Source organism: Mastigoproctus giganteus, chromosome 11 (genome assembly GCF_048544385.1).
Source record: "Mastigoproctus giganteus isolate SK-2022 chromosome 11, ASM4854438v1, whole genome shotgun sequence".
Taxonomy (NCBI): domain Eukaryota; kingdom Metazoa; phylum Arthropoda; class Arachnida; order Uropygi; family Thelyphonidae; genus Mastigoproctus; species Mastigoproctus giganteus.
The window spans coordinates 120,965,396-120,992,138 of record NC_143585.1 but is presented as its reverse complement, the minus strand read 5'-3'; the positions used below and the strand labels follow the sequence as shown (position 1 = coordinate 120,992,138).

At 34.5% G+C, this 26,743-nt stretch overlaps 1 protein-coding gene across 4 annotated transcripts in view; it reads left to right on the top strand.

Moving 5' to 3' along the window:
• LOC150078394 (4-hydroxyphenylpyruvate dioxygenase-like protein) overlaps window positions 1-26,743 on the top strand; it is a 110,984-nt gene that overhangs the window by 50,104 nt on the left and 34,137 nt on the right. For all 4 annotated transcript variants that reach the window (XM_090384806.1, XM_090384808.1, XM_090384809.1 and 1 more), the window contains exons 2-3: window positions 11,030-11,696; window positions 19,295-19,470. In XM_090384806.1, the coding sequence (XP_090240932.1) occupies window positions 11,077-11,696; window positions 19,295-19,470 (796 nt within the window). In that variant the 5' untranslated portion in view covers window positions 11,030-11,076. The remainder of the gene's footprint in view (window positions 1-11,029; window positions 11,697-19,294; window positions 19,471-26,743) is intronic.

The following is a 26,743-nucleotide window of genomic DNA, read 5'->3' as shown; positions in this document are numbered from 1 at the left end:
TTATATTTTATTATCTTTGTATTTAGACTTTCTAAATTATCTTTGAGAGTTTCGGCTGCAATAATTTTATTCTCTTCTCTTCCTGTTGGTTTGATCGTTACGTATAATTTCACAATTTTCGCTCTTCTGTCTTGCCATGCTGCTGGCAATTTATTTTATTTTTTTTAATTATTATTCTCACTTAAGTTTATATATATACAGGGGCTCACATCTGGTGAGTATGGGCTTGGCACACCCAGGGTCCTGAGCTGGATATCATCATTCTTCTCTTTCTTGGTGATTCCCTTGTCTCTCTCTCTCTCTCTCTTAGGGTAACTTGGGAATTTTTTTTTTGGCTGATGCAGCATAAGCCTCAGGCTTCCTTGCACCATATAGCTAATAATAATAATAATAATATATATATATCTTTATTTATTAATGTTTATTGTAACTGGCACAGTACTGTCATATTAATCTCCCAGGCCGCATTTTAGCCAATGTCTGGCTATTATATTTTAAATTATTAGTTATTTGACCTTAACTCCAATCCTATTTTAGCTTATATATATATATATAAAACTATAATTTAATGTAATGATGAAATGAAATAAAATAAAAGTATGCCAGTAGCGTGGATTGCCATGCTACTGGCATATTATCTTTATTATATCTGCTCTACTATCTTTATTTTTTATTATCGCTTATTTTTGCTGTCTAATATTCAATTCATTTGGATTTAATTAGAATTATATATATATATTGGAATTATGTCTAATGACATTTAGATTTAAATATTAAATAACATAAATGAGGGTATTGGCTCCTACGTTAATGCTATTGGCCTGTGACAATTAGACATTATACGTGCGTGGGTTATATATGTACTTAACTTATTAAATCATGGTACTACTTGGGGTCATTACAGGTTTGCAGTGACCCCAACCAACCTGCTAGTTATATATAACCAGGGCTAAATTTATATATAACTAGTGGGTTGGTTGGGGTCACTACAAACCTGATGCTCCCAAGTAGTACATAATTTAATAAGTAATAATGTATAAGTAAGTAAGTTAAGTATATATATATATATAAAATGTATTAAAAGCCCTTACTATAAGGTTAGGCTTCACAACCCCAGCAAGCTTAGTGTCTTTTAATTACTTTTTCTATGCTTTTTATCTTTCTGCTGTCTATTTCTAATTTCTTCCCATTCGTTGAACTATTAAAAAGTGAAATAAAAAGAAAACATTTTACTTTAACTATCATTAACAAGCTCAAAGTGATAGAACAACTTTAAAATGGTGTTCCTGGGGAAAAAAAAAAAAAAAATGCTGAAGAATTTGGTATTGGCCAACAAGCTGTCAGATATTAATAAACGAAAAAAATCTATAAAGACATTTCCTTTAAAATTCAATCTGGGGAGTGATAAAAGTTTAATGTCTATCAAATAGACATTAAAAAAGCCAAAAGAAGTATTGCTGGAAGAAGCTGTATCGTTGAACTATTAGTGCAATACAAGGGTGAAATAAACATTCCTACTATCCTACTTCTATTGCTATTTTTCTTCTTTATTTATTTAAAATACTCCTTTTTCCCTTCCCCTTCCTCAATTTAACACCTCACTCTTATACCATTTGCTTGTTCTAAATTGATTTCCTATCTACACAAAATTAAATCCTACAATAAATTCTACATATTCATTTTAACATTTTTCTATTTTAACTAAATTATTTATACCTCAATAAATTACACTGCATTGGGACTACCTTGTCCATAGTTTATTAGAAAGTGCTAATTTCTTCTTCTTCTACTTTTCTACTACTACTATGGACAAGTATAGAAATGCAGTTCCTGATACTTGGTCAGGTGTAGTCCTCCGATGAAATACCTGAATAATTTTTTCTGCTGACATCAGATCATGCATATTTGCATTATCTATATTCAACCATTTTCTAAATATGTTCTCCCCCCCCCCCCCCATGTCTGATGACAACTATAACATTTTCATTTTTATTTCAATTTTATTTGCATTATGTTATTATGTTGATGTACTAATTTTCCTTTACAGTTGTAGTCCATGTACAATTTTTTGCATATTATGCTGAAGTTGTTATTGGCCTTATCTGTACTTGTAATGAAGAATTTATTTTGTAGTTCTTTCATTTTATAATTAATTCTTTTAAGGTTGTATTGTTTAAAAAGTAACATTGGGGTTGTATGATTTCTTTGAATCTAGCCAAGATAAGTTCGGTGGAAGTATTTATCCAACTTTGAAATGCTTCTACTGGTGTGTTATATTTGTAGGCTGTTTTAAAGGCAAATTGTAGAAGATCAATGTAGTAGTAGTAGTGGCATGTGATGCAAGAAAGCAAGTGTATGAGCTTATGCAGCATCAGCCAACAAAAAAAAAAAAAATCACACCATTCCCTCCAAATGCCTGTCCAGTTCCTCCTTAAATTTATTCAACCTATCAACTTCCACAACGACAGATGGAAGGTTGTTCCAGCAATTAACCACCCGCTGGCTAAAGGCAAATTTCCGCACATCTATTCTACATCTGACTTTTCTTAATTTGAATTTATGCCCCCTTAGGTTCGTAATCTGAACAAGTGAAAGGATCCCATCAGAATTCAGCGTGCTCAACCCATTCAAGGCCTTATACACCTCAATCAGATCACCGCGCAGGTGCCTAGTCTCCAGCCATTGCAATTTGCCGAACTTAAGTTTTTCTTGGTAAGAGGATCCCTTCATTCCCCTCACCAATCTTGTTGCCATTCTCTGTACACGCTCAAGTAAATCTACATCCTTCCTAAAATGAGGCCTCCAGACCTGTATGCAGTACTCAAGGCATGCCTGACCATTGCCTTATACAGAGGGACAATCACCTCCTTCTCCCTGCTAGCAAAATTCCTATATATCATTGACAAAACCCCATGACCTGCCCTGGCAGCCTGTCTGCATTGCTCAGAAAACTTCATATCTGACTGCACAATTACTCCTAGGTCTTTTTCATTTTCTACCACCTTAAGTGTATTACCACACAGTTGGTACGTTTCTCTGGGGTTACTTCTACCCATATGCAGTACTTTGCATTTGTCAAGGTTAAACTTCAGTTGCCACTTCTTAGCCCATCTGCCCAAATTATCTAGATCCTGTTGCAGTAGCACACTGCCATTACTGTCATTAACAACCCTGCCAACTTTTGTATCATCTGCAAACTTTGACATTAAGCCTGATATACCTTCATCAATATCATTGATAAATATACAAAACAACAGTGGACCTAACACCGAACCCTGTCGGACTCCACTAATAACATTAGTCCAAGAAGAGCAGCACCCATTGATTACCACCCTCTATCTTTTCCCACTTAACCATCCTCTTATCCATTGTAGCAACTTACCCTTAATACCATTCTGCTCCAATTTGTACAATGTAAATAGAGTTGTGTGTGCTTTTTAAGTTGGCATGGGTGCTGGGTCTGAATTTAGTTCCCTTTTCCATAATCTCTCGTAGGGTATGGTCCTGTGTTATGTTAAGGTCGCCTGTAATGATGTGATTGTAATGAGGCCATATTGCTCTGGGGATATGCAATGGTCATTCCCTGACCTTTCCGCATTCTCCGTATTTGGTGGTCACGGGCTCGAACCCCGGTTTAATCAAGAAGCATGTGCTACGCACTGCTGCTCCTGCCCACCTGGCTACGGAGGTGCCCATTTTCACCATATTTCTTTATTTGTAAATGGTGAAGATTTAATCTTGTGCAATTCTGTACTGGTTTGCCCTATATATTGTATGCCACATTCTTTACATGTAATGAGGTATATAACGTCTTTTGTATGGCAAAAAATTGGTGTATTACCAGAGGTTTGTTTGTGCTGGTTATGCTTGTATGGGCATGTTTTGCATAGTTTACTGTTTCATTTTTAAAATTTTAGTAGACTCTGATAGTGTAAACTGTCTATATAGTCTTCGATGTATGGCAAGAAATTAAAAACGTTGGGTTTCGATTTATTCACTTGTGGTGTGGTGGCATTGCATACTATATGACCGTTTTCAGGAAATGTCTGATCCTGTGTGGTTATGTCTATACCCGGGGTGCAATTTATGTTAAGTGATATCCATACAGCATGTTGTTCCTATACGTAGTATTATTCATGGCGTTATAAGAAATTATAAGGCCAGATTCCATGTTAATACCCCTTACTTCCCTTAGCGAAGGAATTTATAAAGTTTCTTATATAATCTTAATTAAATTTATAATAGGAAAATATTAATAATAATAATAATTATTACTACTGTAGTCCCAGTAGCTGAAGCGCAAGTCTGGGTATTAACAGAGTCAAATATAATGTGTTCTTACTGAAGACTATAAAAATGATATATAGTAAAGTTTACCGTAATAAGTCAAGGTCAGGTGTGCAACATTAATGCTATTGTACAAGGGGCAATTAGGCATTATACGTGCATGAAATTATATTAGTCAATTTTATTATATGGTATCTATCTGTAGGGAATTATCTATATATGGACCAAACTAACAAGTTAGTAAAAGAAAATTAGCTTTAGTCTGGAAGGCCTATATACTAAAGGCAAGGGCTAATAATAGAATGTAAAGGAAAATAAAATTAGAATAGTGAATAATGAAAAAATAAAAATAAAAAATGAAACTAACATTCTTCCACTTGGTCATCCGTCTGCTACTTCTTCAGGGACTTTGAGCAGACCGATAGCCAGACTAAAAGAATGTCTCATACATACTTGTTTCGGTTATCACCAGTCCAGTTTTGCCCGAGTTTAATTTTAGGTGATTGTGTATAAAAGTGATAATAAATGAGAATAGGTAATATTTAAATTTAAATTTTGTAAAAATAGTGTCAGAATCAGCAAACTGGGATGGGTCACACAAAGCCCAATGGGGTACGTATCAGATTAAATGAAAATAGGTCCTTACTTCTTGTACTGTGGTGGTCAGACTGAAAAAGAGATCAAATTCCCGCCTCTTGGTTGTTTTATGTGTGCTGACTAAATGATAGTGTGCAGCCGTGATTTTCATTGACTATGGTGTGATGGTGAATTGCTGTAGGCAGTATGCCCTTTTATCAATGCAAATGTTCTGATAGCCTTGAGAGGGTTTTAGGATGTTTATTTAAGTTAGTGGGGGGGGGGGTTCCTATTATGTCAGAAGGAACTTATATGAATGAAATGATGTGTTAATGCAAATACAAGAGGTGTTAATATTAAAAGAAGTATTAAGAAAACAGAAGAAGTATATTAACGAAAAAAAAAAAATATATATAGGAAATGCTATATATAAAGGTTATATATATACAGGTTCTAATGTATATAACAGGTTATTTCCTGGTTCTATCAATTATGCAATTGCACATTTTCTCCAGATTTCTTACATAAGTAACACTTCTTATTGTTCATAATATCACAAACAATTACACACTAAAAAAAAAAAAACACACAAATAATTATAATAGTAACCAAAAATGCTATGAAAAATGAACTTGCTGCACTCAACAAACACTAAATCTTTTCAAATACAGTAACAGCTTTTTTTAGCAGTGGGCATGCGTGTTAGTACTCTGTGGATTTTGATCACCACATTAATTCAAGGACCTGATACTCGTGGTGCTGGGAATAATTGAGCAAGTGTCCACTCTGTATCTTACTACTCTGTGGTTCAGGTCTTCACTGTGCATAACTAGGAAGTTTGATGCCCATGGTCAAATATCAGAAATGCACCTTTGTTTTCATAAAAATAATTAAATGAAATTATTAAATTAATAATAAAATATTAATGAATATTTTTGAATTAATTATAATTTTAATTAAATTATAAAACATAATTACTGTTAAATTTGTATACATAAGATGATACTTTACAAAAAAAAGAGACTTTCATAATAATTGATTTCGATAATAACAATTATCATATTCTAAAGTGTTTAGGGCATAAGCCTCAAGCTATGAAGGAGGCTAGACTATGTATAAATATAGTGCAAGCACATCAGAAATACATAGCTATATCTGAATAAATCAGAATATTAGTAAAACAGCATTGTTTTAAGTTATATCTCATATTGTGAATACCTTCACAACGAGTTGCCATGATATTGCACTACTTAGAATAAGTAACACTTCACCTAAGGAGAAGACTAATGTTACTTATTATCAGATGGATATTGAATCACTCGGGTACCTACCCACCCACCAAAGAAGGGCCAAAGAGCCCTGAAACGGTGTCATCTGGGTGGTGGTATCCATCTGAAAATAAGTAACATTAGTTTTCTCCTTAAGTGAAGCGTTACGTATTTGAAGTAATGCAATATTATGGCAACTCGTTGTGAAGGTATTCACAATATGAGATATAACTTAAAACGATGCCGTTTTACTAATATTCTGATTTATTTAGATATAGCTATGTATTTCTGATGCGCTTGCACTATATTTATACAATTATCATATTTTAAAATAAATGAAAAATTCAGTTATTAAAGTTATTCTAACTTCATTCTCTCTCAATGAATTGACACCCATGGCTGGAACCACATTATTCATACCCTAATTATGCTTCTGTGCCTACCTGCCAACTGATGAGATCTCAAAAGGAAATGAAACCTGGGTCTGGGTAGTGATAAAGATGGCATTCTTACTTTTGCTCACACAACACACATAGGAGTAAAATTTAAATTAAGATAAAGTGGTTACAGAATAGATGTGCAAATATTTGCCCATCTATGTAGTTGATTGCTGGAACAGACTTCCTTCTCTGGTGTTGTGGAAGTAGGTGGCTTGAATAAATTTAATGAAAAATTAGGAAAATTATAAGGGGGGGGATGGATAAGTGGAAAGTGTTTTTTTTTTTTTTTTTTGCTGCTGCTGTATAAACTGCTTTCTTGCATCATTTGCCACTACTAATACTAGTATTGACATATTCAAGTTTTTCCATAGAGTGGTTGTTGGTGGGTGATGCAATGAAATTTATGTAAAATTTTGAATTTTGTTTGTCCATTTTCCACCTCATTCTATCTATCAAAATTGCTTTTTTTTTTTTACATTCTGCTTGGAGCCCAATTTTTTTTCATTCTCTTTAGTTTCATCCAGGGCAACCCAAGTTTCTTTGTGGTTTTACATATATTGAAAAAAAAATCTTCAGCTATTGTTGTGCCATGTTAACCTTTGTGATAGCTATTGCTTCAAAAGAATCTGTTATACCTGAAATGACGATTAATAATTGAGTAGTATAGCCTGAATCATTGCTCTCATCTAGTCTCAAACAAATGCCTTTAGATTCTTTTGCTTTGTTTTTGAATTGATTAAATGCTATTAATATCTTGCTCTCATACAACAGAGATGTAATGAGTTGCATTTTTGTTGTACAAGACAAATTTATAGCACAGTGCAATCCTATATTTAAGTTATTAGTATTTACATCCCTGCTATTTATAACTTTTTATGTAGGTTACATTTATTTTCCTGTAATTCCTTATAGGAAAATAAATGTGAATCTTTGAATATGTTAACTGAATTTGGCAATCTAGGCATTTTTAATTATGCTAATGTTTATTTCACCATATTGAATACATTATCTATAGTCTATGTGTAATAAGTGTTGATCATTTCGTAAGGAAGTTGAGCCCCCTTGTTTTTGTATTACTGTTGAAATTTAATCCCAAAAATTTTAAAACTACAAATTATAAAATAGCTAATGCTATTTGGCCTTATTGAAATTATATGAAGTTAGGAGGCCTGACTTGTCCTTTCATGTGTTTTTTTACCAGCAGGATTTAAACTGCATAGTTAATGTAAAAGTGTTATCACCGATTAACAGAACAGACTTTGCCTTCACAATGAATAATTCTGAAGGCAAAGGTGTTGCACTAATTTAAAACAAATTGTATTGCCAAAAGGTTAATTTTCCATTTAGTCAAAAGATTTGTTTGAAAGAAATGTAGTACCATGACAACTAGCACTATTTCAGTCAGCTGTCTCTTGTCTCACATATAACTCTTCTGTATGAATTCTTTTTGCTTTTTATTCTCTGTCATATGCTTTTTAGAAATTTTGAACTTTTTTTTTTTTTTTTTTTAAATTCTTAAATTAAAACAAGTTATCATATAGCAGTGCCTCTGTGGAAGATTAACCTTTTTTTGGCAATGGCATTTGTGTGGAAGTACATTGTGTGGTGCATTACTAGGGACACTTGTGGTCTTCTTATAAATAAAGCTTTTCACATCAGAAGATAGAAAAGCAAAGGGAAAGGGGGACGTTTTCCACTGAACAAAAAATACACACTTTGGATTGAGTGGATTTCCATGTCAGAACCTGTTGATTTTGATCTGGCAAAACAACTTAGTTTGCCAATTTTGTTGTTAAATATAAATGTAAAATGTTTTGAAGGCTCCGTAGTCACGAATGGTTGTTAGTGTAGTATCTCAAATAGAGAGCTTTATGGTAACTGAAAAAAAGTTTCTAGTACCCCGGCCTGGCCAAAACTGATGAACTAACGAAAATGTTGTCTATTCGAGTCTTTCCAGTGGTTGTGAATGACAAGGGTGGGAGAAGCGACCCTGACTTCTGAAATGACTGGCAGGTGAGGGCTGTGCAAGACTCCATGCAGGTGCCTCCCCACCACCGCCACATCAACACTGGCTCTCTGAGTATCTCCTTGCCGGGACAACTCCAGCTTTCAAAATTGTTAAAAAATACTTCTCGTTGCCAAATTTATCAATGACTTTTATAGAATTATTAACTAACTATTTAGCAACCTTTTTGTCACCAAAAAGAGAGTTACTTAGTATTTTTTTTAACACAAAAAGTAAATGATAGATTTCAATCGGAATAGTTTTCCCTTGATAAGCATCGAATAACGCATAGCTAATGTGGTTTTTAAATTTTTTAGCTCTTTAAATGATGGAAATAAAGGGGGGGACACAAAAATTACATTTTCCTGTCTGGTGCCACCATTTTTAATTTACAAAATATTTTAAAATTATATTTTAAACCTACTCATTGAGCTCTTTCCAATGATGTATAATAAGCTATAGGTTGTCGACAATATCCCCCCATTTCTCAGACAAATTTTTGTCAACAATGATCAATATGACATTATGTTGACCCACACGATGTACAAACCCATGCAAAATTTCAAGTCAGTAGGCTGAGTGGTTCCAGAGATACAATGCTGTGACAGACAGATGGACAGACATACAACTGAGTGACATTATAAAGGTCCTTCATTACACTACAGACCCTAAAAAGTGCATGATGTCAGTGGCCATATTGGATAAGAAAAGAAAGTACACCATGAGTTCCAAGTATAAGAAATTAGAAGTGGTTTTAAAAGAATAGTTTTTAAATATTAGTGCTTCTAAGAGTCCTCTAATTATCCTTAGGGATAATTGTACATTCTTTCTCTCAACCTTCCCCCTCCCTCAAATGAGACATATCTTTTGGACTATTACTTTGGACTGAAAGGTATGTCAGTGGTTTCCAATAAACATTCAATATTGTTACCACAAGTGTCAAAAAGTTATGATCAGGTCACACACATGATGGTTATCCAAACTTTTATGGTCTGTGCCCTTTAGCTTGTGGTCTTCATACACTTGCATTGCAAGTTGCAGAACATTTACAGGATTCCATGTGTTAAGAGCCTCAGGAATATATACTTTATGATCACAGAAATATAAACACAGCCAGCTGAAAGGAGTTACCAGAAAAGAGTACCTCCTCTTGCTTTTATTTTTTAAAATTTTATTTGATAACATGTGGATGCTTATAATGGGTGGTTGGTTCTGTACTTCAGACTTGAAAACAATATCCACAAGGATTTTGAAACGTCTTCAAAATTGACCTCTTAAATGGTTGGATTATTGGAATGTTTTCTGTAAAGTTTTCTTTCCAGCTTCTTTCAATAAACTGTATATCATTTTTTGCCCTTAAAATTTATGTGGCGTGTAGTGTTATCTAATCCCTTATTATATTTAAAATTTTATTTTAATCAGTTCAAAGTATGATATCTGCATATTGCTTCCTTTTGCTCCTCTTGTTGAGACATGTGCAAGCTTACTTGTACCTCTTCAGTAGTCACTGATAGAAATTAATTTTTAGCTATATATATTTTTTCTTTTTTAATATTTGCAATTGGTATTGTCAGCTAAAATTTTGCATGGAAGTATTACTTGTCATGATCTGCAAATGAGCAACATTTCGGGTGAGGTTTGAACATCACAAATTTGTCATTGTCCAGAAAAATTAAAGGATTGATCCACAATAACTGAGGAAAATGCCTTAATTCATATAAGTACAGGATGGAGTGTGGTCAAATTTTTCCAGTATAGTACAAAATTGAGTGCATACAACATTCTCTGATTGGAGGACAAGATGTGCATCTTGTCCTCCTTGTGTAGATGGCTTCACCCCCTTCAAACTTCCTTGTAGATGTGATAGATTATTTTTTATGATCTGAAGATGTGATTATTTTTTATGATGGCAAAAACTTGCATTACTGGTCAATTCAATGACGTACACTAGTTCTTCAAAAATGATACAGGTTCTCATTGTTTGAATGAGGAAATAAACCTGTAAAATTTTGTACACTTGTTCAGTAACGCTGCATTCCTATGTGCCGCCAGTAAGCAAAATAAAATCTGCAGCTCTAAATGTTGAATACTGATAAGCGTTAACCAATCAGAAAACAATATTGAAAAAAATTTCGCCGCCCTTAAGTGATGCTTACCTCGCCTACCTACTTGTGGAGGCCCTGCACATGTATTTTATGCAGTTTGAATAAAATTGTTGGGATTTGTGAATTTCAGAATAAGGAGCAATTTTTTCACCTGTTGGATAGAAAGGCCTGTGTGAATCTCTTGAATGCTCCGTGGAATTCTGCAAACTATAAATTTCATACTAACATAAAGAAGTTAAATAATAAAAATAAAGTATCTATATGATAACATTTTACATTAAATTTTAAAAAAAAATGTATTACATTATTACTTCTTATTCTTATTGATATTGTTATTTCTTCCTGCAGGTGGTTTTCTAATTGTTGTATAGCTATTGTTGCTGGAGGATATTATCATGTATCCAGTTATTCATCATATTGAGATGTGTGTGGGAAGCAGGAATAAAATATTGGCATTACTTGAAAGGTTTGGTTTTTGTTTGTATGCTTATCGTGAAACTAATACCTGTAATCAGTGGGTCATGAAAATTGGGTTAGCAGTGTTTGTTGTTACTGAACGAAAAGTGAATACTGACTCTTCTAATAATTCAAGAAATGAAGAATGGACAACATTATGCTGTGAAGGAAATGTTCACAGAGTTGACTCTGTTTTTAATATTGCATTGCAAGTTAAAAACGTTGAAGCTGCAACACAGAGGATTTCCCAGTGTGGTGGTACAATTATAAGAGCTCCTTCCCAAGTAAAAGATGAGTATGGTTACGTAACTTATTCTGTTCTTCAATCAAAGTGCCAGAATGTAGTGCACGTGCTAATTAATAAAGATGACTATAGAGGGTGGTTCTTACCTGGCTTTGTGCCGGTAATTTCGTTTAGTGAGCTACATAAATCATTTAACCGCATCAGTGGTATTACCCACATTGATCACGTTACTTTAGTATGCCATTCTGGCCAATCACAGTCCATCATTGAATGGTATGAAAAGGCTTTAGGAATGCAACGTTTGATGCTAAGCAGGTAAGTTTATTGTAGCAATATATACAGGGGTGTAGTTTGCCTTAAATATTCTGATTCATTTTCTCACAAAAAAAAGTTCCTTTATCTAAGTTGCTCTCTCAAACTATACAATGCCTATATTTCAGTTAGGAAAGACACTAAATTTCAAGAAATTAAGGGGAAAGGGGAGGGGACACTGGATAGAAATACAGAGCTGTGAATTAATGAAGTACACCAAAGACTTTATTTATGTTTTATTTATGTATTATAGCACTAATTGCGCAAAAAATGCATGTTTTGCTTACTACTTGAAAAAAAGTATATTTGACGAAGGTAAAGAAAGCTTGCACGAGAACGACGAGAAACGTCGGATAACTTACGCAGAAAATTTGTTTCCCGATATGGCACTCTAGCGCTGCTCACTCGGTAAACAGACGGTAGGTGTTATCAGTCTGGAGCAAAGTCGAGAACGATATATTGATTGAGGTAGGCGTGGCAAACGATGTGCTGATTGGTGCACGAACACGACAACATCGATTTAGTATCACTTTAGCAGCACTAATGGTAACTGGTCCTAATCGCACATACCCTAACCTTTTTTTGCCATTACAGTATTTCGTAATTGTGATAAAAGGTCAGGTTACCTCGACTTGAATCCCATGGGAGCTTGAACCCCTCCCAAAGTGGAGGGGGTAACCTAACCTTTTTTCTTTAGAAATACTTCATATTCAGAAATACAGAAATAAAAATACAGTCATAAAAAAATAAATTTTTTTATGACTGTATTTTTGGGAGCTTCAACCCCTCCCGAAATGAAGGGGGTAACCTAACCTTTTTTCTTTAGAATCATGGGTGGACTAGCACATAAATTGTTTATTAACAAAATATTAATTTTTTATTACTGTACTTTTATTTTTAAAGACACTTGTGCGGATACACGTGTATCATAATGTCAATCAGCACCTTAAAAGATTCATCGCTACTATTACCTGCTCACCGTTCATTACAAAACTATTATGCACTGTTCTTTACTGGTAAATACACATCATAATGCCAACCAATGGCTACACAGTAGCTTGTTGTCTGTCGTACCCACCACCAATCATTTCATTGTTTGCCACGCCTACGTGTCAATCAATATATCCTTCTCGATTTCTGCTCCAGACCGATAACACCTACCGTCTGTTTACTGAGTGATCAGCGTTAAAGTCCAGTGTTGGGAAACTAATTTTCCACGTAAGTTAACTGACATTTCTCGTCATTCTTGTGCAGGCTTTCTTTATTTTAGCCGTATATTTTTTTAATGTCTCTCATTAATGCATAATGTATTCACCCTTGTGTTCTGAACAGATCAACCTGTAATCTTGTAACTAGGTTTTGAATGAGAGCATTCAATATTTGCTTAGGAATATGATTAATGATGCATATGATAATTTCATTAATTTGAAGCATAGTAGTGGTAGATTTCTGCAAGCAGTTTTTTTTAGCATTACCCAGTGAAATAAAGGAGTCTAAGTCTGGAGATTGAGATGGGTAGGCAAAATCTGCCTCTTGAGACCATTCAATTTTGAAAATGCTTTGCAGCTGTGTTATTATGTTGTGCCATCCTATTGGAACCACTGATGGAGCATCATAGATTGTTAACACCACAAATTCTTCACAGACCTTCATTTAATTTACTGATATTGCTCTTGATTTTTGGTTACATTTGTCTACAAAATCTTTGAAAAAAAATATATATATATTTGGACCAGGTAGACTAGATACAATTAGCCAAATTATAGTGTGTTGTTGGTGCAGATATATTACCCATAATTGGTACCACCTGCTCACACTTCAGGTAAGGTTGGACAGATGGGTATGAATTATGGGCAGGTAGATGAATTAGTTGCCAAATCAGGGATGTGTGCACACATCCCTCATTTGGCAATCCAGTAAACTCCAAAAAATATAGATGCTGTCACAAAAAAAAATTTAATTTCTTATAACCATAGTAAAACAACACAAAAACAAAAAATTATATATCATTGTTTAAGAAAATTGGGGTTAGGTGCATGAAAGTGTATTGTTTCATTTTAACACTTAAAAAAAAAAAAAAATCGCATTGTGGCTAACCAGGAATCAGCACAAGAAAGTTAGTGGCAGAGGTCACTGTTTCATAAGTAACAGTCTGGAGGAATCTTCACAAGTAGTACCTGCACTCTTATCATTTTTTGTTGTTTATTTTGTTTATTTGTTATTTGGTTTTTAGGAGCATTAGCAACTAAGGCCATATTGCTCCGGGGATATGCGGTGGTCATTCCCTGACCTTTCTGCATCCTCCGTATTTGGTGGTGACGGGCTCGAACCCCGGTCTAATCAAGAAGCTTGTGCTACGCACTGATGCTCCTTCCCACCTGGCTACGGAGGCGCCCTTATCGTTTATTGTAGTGATTCTGTTATACCAGTAGGTTCTTTCTAAGGTTACTAGTTACAAAACTTTTGTAGTCCACACCTTCTAAGCCATACATATTGATTAAAAGGTGTAGACCCACCACAGTTGTTTGTCTGCACTTAGTATGCACCAACAGTTTGCTCTTCATTAATCTAGTTGCCCTTCTCTTAACCATCTCTGAAATTTTTTTTTTTTTTTTTTTTTCAGATATCATCTAGACTTGAATAAAAGTGGACTGCATTGTATTCAGGTGCTATTGTCTTATTGAAAGGAATAATAATATACTAGTAAAGATTGAATAAATCACTGATAGGACATCTTCCTAGCAGCTCGTTTCACTGCATGATAAATCCCCATGTATGATTGTATCATAGCCTTTGAATCTCTTTCATTCCAAGTCACCTTTAACCCTCCCCCTCTCAGTCTGTAAGTTATTCCTGGGTTCTGTTACCCAGGTGTAGGAAGACTGTGTAGTGGGGGGGCCTCTGTGTGTGTGTGTGTGTTGTTACTTTTGGGGTTGGTTTCCTGTTTTCTTTTGATATAGTTGTTGCACCATAATAAATGTTTTGAGGTCCCCTTCTGTGTTGGGCCCTACTGCATTGCATTCTGTGCATTACATTTTGCTCATCTCTGGGTGCAGGACTTTACATTTTCTAGTGTTTAACTTTTGTCCATTTTTTTTTTTTTTTTTTTTTTTTTTCAGAAGCAACATAGTATGATTTCTCTTAACCAACAAATCATCAGCAAACTTGGGCATCTGTCCTTGTGTTCCCTTATTGGTGTAATTAAGCAGATAACAAAGCAGGGGGAGGCTGCAGAACCAATCCCTAATTGACTACAATAAAATCCTCCCTTTTAGAATGTTGCTACACTTACTGTGTTGGTTGACTGTGAAGGATGCCCATCTATGTTCTTCTATCATTCAGCCAGCCCCTGTTCTAAATTAAGGGCCCTATGTTAATCTGCAGATACCTACCTCAGGTATATACAGATTAACAAAGGGTGCTCAGGAGTAGTGGCTTCTGAATACCAAGGTTTGAATGTATATTTAGTAATGACCAAGTGAAGAATATTGATTTCCCTAGTGATATCTGTAACAAGCTGATGTAAAAAACATTCACGTGGATGGTTCAAGAACTGACTGCTACTAGGCAAGTTTCATATACAGAAGTCCCAGTTTACTATATATAGTTAAAGCCCCCCATAATTAGTATTCTGATTTGCTTGTCCACTCCAGTTACATGTGTAGCTGATCATTGTATTTAGTACATTCATTAGTCTGTAGCACTGGACAAAACTATTAAAAATATCAATAAAGAAAGACATACTATGCTTCATAATAGTGGGCCAGGTTTCTCAACCTTTAGAAAGTGCACACTAGTTTACCAATAGTAGCCAGAAAGCTCTACTCTTGGCATGTATTTATTATGTATAACGGTCATAAGACTTCCTGTATGTTTACTGTTTATCTGTCATAAGGATCTGGGATATTAGGATTTCAAAAAAACTAATAGCAGCAATTATAAATTATATTTTGACTGTAAGAACATTGCCATAGCTTCCCAAAGCAGCATTTCCCAAATTTCATAAATTCATTTTATGATATGATTGAACAGTTTGTTTATAGTTAGACTCAGTGATGTATATCTCTTAAAAAAAAAAAAAAAAAAAAAAAAGGTAAACTGCAGCCATTATCAACCCACTGCAGGATGAAAGCCTCCTCAACAATTCATGGTGAGGGAAATGGACCATACTCTGCCACGCTGGTCCAGTGTGGGTTGGCAGATCGACCATATTTAGCACTCAGGGGCTTGAACCTCCGTTTACTCAAAGAGTGTGTGCTACTGCATTCCTGCTCCTGCCCACTCGGCTACAGAGGAATTATGCTATCCCTAATTATTAGTAAATTAATAAGAGGAGTTTACCTCAATATAGTACGTGGAACACTTCCGTATGATACCCTCCAGAAATTAAAACGGAAAAAACGAAAAAAATTAATATTGTTATATTGTTAAGAAGTAATATTGTTAAGCTTGCCTTAAAATCTCGATATTCGGATAAACAAAAATACCTTTCCCAGGTTAGGAAGCTTCGCGATAAATTAAAAAATTATCTACATCCGAACGATTGGTCTGTATTGAAGACCTCCGTAGATTTGCGACGGGAAGCACAAGCCTCAGAAATAAAAAACAGACACGTTAATAAGTTGCAAACATTATCGAATAGTTCAAGACACGTTCATGCGAATTCTAACACATTGTCGCGAGCTTGCGACCAAGTTCACACGAGTTGGGTGACATCCCCCCCCACAGACACATAACGCACTACCACAGAATATGTCGGCTAGTTCACGAACACCCCCTCACCCAGTATCCAACGAACCGACATATCAACAGGTTACAAATCTTTCCTCGTGTACACTATCGCAGGACCAGATTTCACTTTTATCCAAAGGATTAAATTATAATTTACCACCTCGAAAGCTGCCAAAAAAACAATGCGTAATTGATATTGAATTTGGACTTCGTAGTGTTCCACAAAAAGATGTATTTATTCAACAAGTTAATCAAGTAGTGAATAACATAAAAGAAACGCGACTTCCTAAATTGAATACACATGACAGTTCAGCTTTACGAGAACTTCGAGAAAATAAGGACATTATTATACAGAGGGCAGATAAAGGAGATACAGTGGTAATACTAGATAAACATGATTATATTAATAAGTTAGATTCAGTTGTATCTGATACCTCCACTTATTGTGAAGTGGACCCGACACTGTTTACCAATTTGGTAAATCAATACAATAAAACGTTAACCACATATCGTAAAAACGACTACATTACTATGGTTCAGTTGAAGGAATTGAAGTCCAGAACATACAATATTCCTGCACTTTTTGGTCAGGTAAAATTACACAAGCCTGGATTTCCGATTCGACCTATTGTTTCCTACAGGAACTCGGCATTTTCAGCCTTAGCCACACATGTATATAGCATTATAAAACCTTTTAGACAGGTTATACAATTTGGGATTAAGAATTACGATACATTATTTAATAATCTTAAAGACTGTAGACTCGGCGACAATGACAATTTATTCTCATTAGATGTTACCTCATTATATACGAATGTAAACGTTGAATACACATTAGATATTATTTGGGATATGTTAAATAAAAACTCGACACCGATTAATTATACGAAGCTGCCTATAAAGGAGATTTTTCACTTAATTAAACTATTAGTTGAGGCTAACTACATCACCTTTCGAGACAAGGTGTACAAACAAATTTTTGGATTACCAATGGGTTTGAGCCTGAGTGGCTTAATGTCAGAGATCTATCTCTCAACGATTGAGCAGATACATTTGACACCTTTTCGTCCCCGTATCACATACTATGGGAGGTATTTAGACGATGTTCTAGTTATTACCGATAGTAGTACTATCCAAGACATTTTACATTCGTTTAATAATATTCATTCTAGACTCAAATTTACATTGGAAAAGGAAGATACGGATACTAAGTCATTAAACTTTCTAAATTTCACGCTTACCCGGGACTCGAACAAAATACAATTTAGCATCTATCGAAAACCCACAAACACCGGTATGCTTCTACATTATAATAGCTACCACCCGTTCACCTACAAAAGATCGATTATCTTTAATCAATTTCTAAATGCCTATAAATATTCAACGACGGATTCTGCTTTAGACTCAGAAATACAAATATTAACTAGCAGATTCTTGAACAGGGGTTATCCCATTAACACAATAAATCGAATTAGGGTACAAGCTAAGGATAGGATACAAAATACTGCACCAATCAACAATAGTAATATCAAAAAATACTTTATTTCTGTCCCATATGTTGAACAGTGGCACAAACAGCTTAACAGATTCTTTAAAGATACCGAATTTAAAATTATAGCTAGGCCTATACGGAAGTTACACACTATACTGAACAATCGCTCGGTTCTTTCGGCGTTCGCAACACAAATTAATGATCTAGTATACAACATTTCTTGCGGTGATTGCGACTCGTCTTATCAGGGTTCGACGCGGTTTTCTCTTAATATCCGTGTAAATCAACACGAAGCCTCAGTTCGTGCTTCTCGTTCAGCAGCGTCAGAATTAGCCTTTCATGCCATTAACGAAAAACATACTTTTTTATTTAACGAGGCCAAAATACTTAACGTTCAACGTAATTATACGCGACTATTAATTGCAGAAACCGTTGAAATTAAATTACACGAGAATTCTGTTAATGTTCGGCGGCCATATTTGATCTCCGATGCGTGGACCTTTACGCGCATGCGCGAAGACAATCACTATTTAAGTTGCAGGTTTAGCCTGATTCGGTAATTTTCATTCCTGTGATCACGACAGTCGGTCGAAAAGCATTGTCAGCTTCAGGAAGGAAAATCGTTTTGAATATTTTCGTTAGATTCTTTTAATTGCGTTAATTTGAATTTTAATTGTTTTGAATTGATTTTGAATTGTGTTAAATTGATTATTTAATTTTTTATATTTTACTTTAATTATTTATATTTTACTTTAATGTATCGGTAAGTTGTCGATTTTTTCGTTTTTTCCGTTTTAATTTCTGGAGGGTATCATACGGAAGTGTTCCACGTACTATATTGGGGTAAACTCCTCTTATTAATTTACTAATATTATTATCAACGTAGAACATATTGAGTATTACAGCTCTGATTCATACTAGCTATCCCTAATTACACATGCAGGTCATGTCATACAAACTGTAAGCCATATTAATTTTAAAGTGACCAATACAAGGCTAGAATGTAATGCTCAAAGAAACTTTACAGAAACCATTACTTTGGATGAATGGAAAAATTTCCCTGAGTGGATATGCTATAATTGCTTTCAGTTGAGAAATGAATGCAAGCAAAGTTGCCAAAATGATTTCCATTATCACATCCTATATGGAATCATTATCAACAAACCCACCAATCATATCATATCATGAGTTCAATTGTCATTTAGAGACACTGCCTGCTTTGGGAAGGGTTATTTAATATTTTTTAAGGTAAAATTTTCAGGAAGGGCAGATTTTTTGAGAATTCTAAATTTTTGACTGCCTGAACTATAAGGTTTAATGTCTAAACCATTTTTGAAATTTTAAGTTTGTTTTATGAAAATTACTTTTCATATTTTAGTGATGAAGATCGTGATGGTGGTATTATATTAGACTCTGGAGTTGGTCTTCGCTTGAAAGCACTTGAATATTGGCGCTGTGCAGAAACAGGACTAATATTTCCAGTAAATCTGGCAGAGCAGCAACCACATCATAAAAGATTAATGTTAGTGGTAGCCGAGTCTCTTCCTGGACAAGGTAATATTGCTATTTTAAACTGCTTATTTAAGCTTGCTTATAAGAATAGCAAATGTTAATGAAAATCAAGTACTGTACTACGAAAATAGTTGGTTGCATTTTCAAGTTTGTTTGATGTAGTTATTGATGCGCAAAAGACCTCCTTAAAAGCATCTTTTCTAAAATCATAGCACAGTTAGAATGTTGACAGAGAATCCTTATTTTAAAATGTACATTGTCAAAACTGAAGATATTGAAAACTTAATTAAGTAACTTTGGATTTTAGATTAAATTAATTTTGACTTAGTGTTTGACTTAGTTTTTTTTAAACTAAGTCAAACACAAAAAAAAAAGTTTTTAAACTTTTTTTTTTTGACTTAGTGTTTGACTTAGTTTTTTTTTTAGTTTTAATTTTGACTTAGTGTTTGACTTTAAACTTTGACTTAGTGTTTTAAAAGCAAAAGTGTGTTTTTAAACTCTGTAATGGTGAGAATTCTAGAATATTTAATTTTTGAGGAATAAACAAGGAGTTACCCTTTATTCAGTCAGTAGGATTTCTTCTTAATCAACTCTCCTTATGCGAATAAATTATAAAATGATACGTTAAAATAATTTAAAACTCGTAATGTATTCCTCACTATCAACTCATGGGTAGTCTAACACCCCAGGATCGCAGTGGTGAACCCCAACCTGACCCCAGAAATATCAAACCCCCATGCAATCTTTAGTGATGGAAGATATTTTGTCATGAATGCGAATTTAAAATACAATAAAAATACTATAAAAACAATGAATTAAAATCCACTAAAATTTTCTTCCTTAAATGGACCAAAACTTTGATAAGTGTCATGTTCACAGGGTAGGAATGAAACTAACAAAATTTGTGTATGTTCAGAATCTTATAAATAGGAGATTAGTCTTTGGTACGCATGCATTCGAATGACCACGAATCAGAAATAAGAAATGGACGACGAATGTTAATCGAGTTTATTTGTAATTTCATTTCTAAAGTTTCGGCCATCAATAACTTAGTATAACTATGTTGAATATTTAAAATTTTGGCTTTATTAAACAGGAATGTGTGGTTTTCATTTATCGCATGAAATGCTAGTTCCGAAGCATTTCCACATGATGCACGGACTGATGCTTCATGTTGCTTAACCCTTGAGTTTAAAATACATCTGGTAGATCCAATGTAAGTAGAATCACAATCCTTACATGAAATGTGGTAGACTAGGTCATGTGATTGTTCAGTGGACGATAGTACCAAGTGATTTTTTAGTGTCGCATATAATTTATGGCCCAGTTTTGCTACTATTTTCATTTCTGTACCTCTAAAAAGGTTGTTACTTTGTCTATACCAGTGTTCAACATATGGTATTGTAATAAAATATTTTTTATTAATCCTGTCATTATGTTTGTTGTTGATTATTTTGTCTTTTGCTTCTAATTTAATACTATTGATACAGGTAATAGGGTATCCTCTATTTAGAAACTTATTCGTCAATTCTTCTAATTCTATCTGTAGGGCAAGTTGTGTGGTAGAGTATTTGAACGCATTTAAGAACTGGTTTAACATGATTAACCTTTTATACAGTATAAGTATGGGCGATGACTGCTATAGTGTAGCATTCGCATATTCATGGGCTTATGATAGATACTGAAGTTAATATTTTCAAGCGTGAAGTTTAAAAAATTTATGGGCTTAGTTTCTTCTTGTTCTTTCTCAAGTGTAAATTTTAGCCTAATGTGAATATTGTTAAAAGTTTGCAAAATTTCATTTGTAGTGTTATAATCCATTATAATGAGAATGTCATCGAGGTATCTTCCATAAAATGTGATTTTTGGTAAAAACTGTGTTAAGTGTATATTTTCTAATCTATCTAAATACAACTCTGATAATTAGGCCACTCAAGTTTAAACCCATGGGCAAACCAAAAATCTGTCTATAAATCTTACTTTCAAATAAAATATAATTATCTCAACCAGTAACTTAATAAACTCAAATATCTCTTTTTTTTAGGCATCTTCGTACTGTTAATGCTAATAGTGTTATTGTTTAATAAATCTTGGATTACATCCAGCGCATATGTTACATTAACATTACTGTATAATGAAATTACATCAAGGGAAAATAATTTAACTTTTCTCCCAATTTTACGATCTTTCAAATTAGTATATAAGGTATCATAATTATTTATACTATATTTCAATACCTGCTGAAGAGGTTTTATAATCCAATATAAATGTGTCACCAAGGCCGAAAAAACAGAGTTTTTGTATGATACTATAGGCTGAATTGTGTGTCTGGGTTTGTGTAGTTTTACTTGTCCAAAGAGAATAGGTGCATTATTTGTTCTTCTAGCTTTTAGTTGTGCCATTGAAATGTAATCCCTCTTGCAATATGATGCAAGTATTTTGTTGTATTGATTGAACACATTGTTAAACACGGAAAAGTCTACTTCTTGGTATGTGGAACTATCTGATATAATTACCTGTAATTTGTTAATATAATCCGTTTTATTTAAAATCACTACTGTGTCCCCCTTATCAGCTTTGTGAATTATAATATCATTATTTTCCCTTAATTTCCATAAACAGTAGCTTCATTTCTATTTAATCTCGGTAAACCTGATATTCTAGGATTGTTAATGATCTGATTAACTTGTTGGATTAAAATATCTTTTTGAGGCATGTCCCTAAGACTAAATTCAAGGTCTACTACTAACTGTTTCTTTGGTAGATATGTGGGGGTAAATTATAATTTAAACCCTTTTCTAACAGAGCAACCTGGTGTTCAATTAATGTGTATGAAGAAAGATTCATAATATTTTTGTAAACCTTTATGTCATCTGTATAATGAGTATGGGAAGGTGGTATTTGAACTGAATCGTGTTTGGTTCATGTCCCTGAGTTGATACATTATATTGTAAGGGTACCAGATTGTAATCATTGTAATTCCTGTTCCACTTATTGGTATATATAGTAGTCATGTTGTTTCTATGTGCAACAATCATATTGTAATGAACATTTCTAAATCCTCGTAGTTTGTTAAAATGTCTAGTCTTTAATTCAACCTCTAAAGCCTTTCAGCGAAAATCAATAAAAGATTTCAAAACATTCCAATCATTGGAATGCAAATATTGTTTGATCTTGTTGTGGTAAGGTTGTATTTGTCTGAAGAATATCCTTTTATCCACAACCCTAGATTCAAGAGTGAGTTTAATAATTTTACATGAAGTGGACAAAACTATTCGATTTTTACCATGGATCCTCTGGCTAAAATTTATCTTAGCAAACTTGTGTATAATATTCTCTTGAAGACACTGTCTTAAAAATAAAATGTGAAGTTTTTGGGCGAAATATTTTAAAGTTACACTGGTGAAGGTAAAGAAAGCCAACACTAGAACAACGAGAAAGGTAAAGAAAGCCAACACAAGAACAACGAGAAACGTCGGATAACTTATGCAGAAAATTAGTTTCCTGATACGGCACTCTAGCGCTGCTCGCTCAGTAAACAGATGGTAGTTGTTATTGGTCTGGAGCAAAGTCGAGAATGATATATTGATTGACAGGTAGGCATGGCAAACGATGTGCTGATTGTTGTGCGAACACAACACACGATAACATCGGGTTAGTATCATTTTAGTAGCACTAATGGTAACTTGCCCTAATGAATGTTTTCCATAATGGTGAAAAAAGGTCAGGTTACCTTCCCATGAGAGCTTGAACCCCTCCCAAAATGGAAGGGGTAACCTAACCTTTTTTCTTTAGAATCATGTGGACTAGTGCATAAATTGTTTATTAGCAAAATATTATTTTTTTATTACCATACTTTTATTTTTAAAGACACTCGTGCGGATACACACGTATCATAACGTCAATCAACACCTCATCAGCTATTAATTATATATATATACAAAAAAAAGTACATACATTATCTGTTTTATGAAAAAGGTTACTAATCTTGAAATTGTTGATTTATTTGTTGCTGGTGAATTGGGATTTTTTTCTTGATTCTGATGTTCACATTTGGCTTTGACATTTGTATACAGTTATGAATATTGTTTGACTATAAACACATGTTCAGGAAATATTCATGGTAACTTCGTGTAATTGTTATCCAACAACCACTGTTTTGCATATGGAGATATACACTTGCCATGGATGAAGTTTTTTTAAGAATTATGCATGATTATCAAAATGTGAGAAATTAGCTCTTTCATTTTGGGTTGCAGGAATTTTAAATAACCCTATTTTTATGTCCTATTTATAAATAATCCTATTTATATGTCCCTACACTGCATTCTTAATAATTCATGATTTTCTCTGCCACTGAAACAGACTGGCTGATCCATTTTAGTCATTTTGCTCTTAGAACTGCCTTTACCTACTTGTGATACATTGGTACTTCTGCAATCCAGAGGAATCTCTCCTAAATCTAATAATGCTCTCATAATTAATCCTAATGGTTCAGTGCACTCTCTCACTGCTTCTCTCAAATTTACTGGGTGTATGCATCATCTCTAGGGAATCTTACTTTCCTTTAGGCTTGAAGGTTTTTCTAATAACCAGTCTTTTGTAGTTGCAATAATGCTAATTTCATACTACTTGGCTTGACTCACACAGTTTCTCCTTGCCGTTAAAGTCTTTTGTCAGTAAAGATCAATATACAGAGTATCTGTTCAGTTCACTAGCAATATCCTCTTGGTTAATCAAAATGTTTCTACGACCATTACCTGTGGTCGTAGAAACAGATTCAATCTGATTTTCTCTTTTCTTCTTTGTATTCACATAATGTGAAACCTCCTTAACCCTGTTCTTAGTTCTCCTCTCCTAGCCTGATTTCTTACAATCATCTTTTGCCAGTCTAACGTTTTCTGTAATACTATTATTACAAGGTCAAGGTGTGTATGTTAATTTGAGGTCCCCAGGGTTCCCCCTATATACCGCTGTAGCATCTGAAACAAGGCCGGCAAGTGTTTGTATGTAGGTGTGTAATGTGTATTGTTGTGTTGAGTGCTGGCACCTGGTGACTTTGCAGCCAGAAAGCAGGGGACACCAGGTCCCCTGCTCCCTGAATCCCAACCTTGGCCATGAGTAGGCACACTGGGATCCACTATCAACTTGAGACACTTACTGGGGCTATCAGGCAAGCCTGGGAGCCCCAAATTTTCAAAGAAAGGAAAAACAGAAAAATATAAGGAATAATATGGGAAATGGTAAGGTAGGAAAGTGGATAGAAAGCAAGGGGATGAAAGGAAAAGGCATCCTCAAAAGAAGAAAATAGAAGTAAAGAGATAGAGATAGTACTAGTGGACAATACAAAATCAATAATTAATTATATACATTACTATATGCAATTACATTACTAATACAATTACTATATACAATTCTTGGACAAAACTAACTAATTATATAAAACTAACTAAATTACAGTCCAAGGTCAAACCACAAATATAATTGCAGTCCAAGTTCTAAAACTAACTGCATATACACCTATAGTGCTAGTCAAAATATGTCTTGCCACACTAGAACTGGGTCCACAGTGGGAAACAAATCCAACCTGTTGATCTTATGACCAACCTCACCTTTATTCAACAACACACACCAGCAATTCAGCACCCATTACACAATATATACTGTGGGATATAACTAAACATAAACCATATACACCAAAATATCAAGTTATCTACATTATATACACTGTGAGATAATAACATAACATGACTGTTATTATGAACTGTCCCAACATGAAAAGTTTAAACTGCAAAACAGTCCCAATCACCTTCAGTTTCAAAGGAAACTCAAGATATTGTGTCAACAAGTCTCTTCCTGCATCAAAAAGCCCTGTCAGAAAAACTTGCCAAAGCAAGGTAGTTCTGATTTTCAAGGAATTTTGGAAGGCCACATTTATCATAATGATAGTCAACAGTTGGAGCTCAGATCTTAAGGCCCCGAGTGCCAAGCGATAGTGATAAGCGATTTTCTCAGTGATTTATAGAGTGCTCTTATTAAAGAAAAAGTTTTATTTGTTTTTTAGTGTCTTTTTCTATTTCATTTATTTCCAGTTGTTCTGTGCTTAAAGTATTAAGTAAGAACACAGAAAGGAAAACAACCTTTCTTTATTTAGTATATATATTTTACTAATAACAAACAACTAACTTCTACAACTGCTTGGTCACTGGTGGCACCGCTCCTGCCTCCACATGGCGGGGCCGGTAACCTGGGGGATAAGACAACCCCCGGGGCTAAAAGGAGCAGAGATGGAAACAAGTGATTTTCCATGCTTAGAGCCGAAGAGCTCTCAATTAAATGACACACACGACACTGACCATGACTCCTCTATCTCGAAGAGAATGAAGAAAGACAGTGGCAGACAGGAATTACCAGCCTTCCTGATTATACATTCTCTGTCAACACAACCTGTCGGCAAGCTCTCCCCCTTCACCATTCAGAGATGCCTCGAACATGCTGCAGGTTCACCAAAAATGGTGAAACGTCTTCAATCCGGAGATTTGTTAATAGAGACCACCAATTCTAGACATTCTGAGCTACTACTACATCTGACATCCTTGAGTGGAATCCCAGTTCAAATCACACCACACACCACCCTCAATTCTTCAAAGGGAGTGATCACTGAATGGGATTTATTGAACGTCCCCGAAGATGAAATAGTTCAGGAACTTAAAGAACAAAACGTCACTCAAGCAAAAAGGATCATGATCCGAAAAGATGGCAATTTAGTCCCTACCCGGAGTATAATTTTAACATTCAGTTCTCCAAATCTACCATCTTCAGTCAAGGCAGGGTATTTAAACTGTCGCGTTCGGCCCTACATCCCGAACCCTCTAAGATGTTTTAAATGCCAGAAATTTGGCCATTCCCAGATAGCATGCCGTGGAGATGCAACTTGTGCAAACTGTGGATGTAAAACTCATACACAAACAGAATGTAAGGCACCAACTCCACAGTGTCCAAATTGCAAAGGCAACCATCCCACTTATTCCAAAGACTGTGACCTCTGGAAGTTTGGGAAAAAAATACAAAAATATAAAATTGAAAATAAGGTTTCCTATCAAGAGGCAAGAAAACAAGTAAAATTAAGTATGCCAAAACACACCTATGCTACTGCTACTCACAGTCACCAATCAGTAGCATGTCAGACTGAAGTGACCATTCCTCCAGACACATCGATCTCCAACTGGGCTCGGTTAGTCCTCTCTGTTGAACATCCATCCCCACCAAATGTAGTAGACCAATGCAGTAATACACCACTAACAGTTCCATCCCA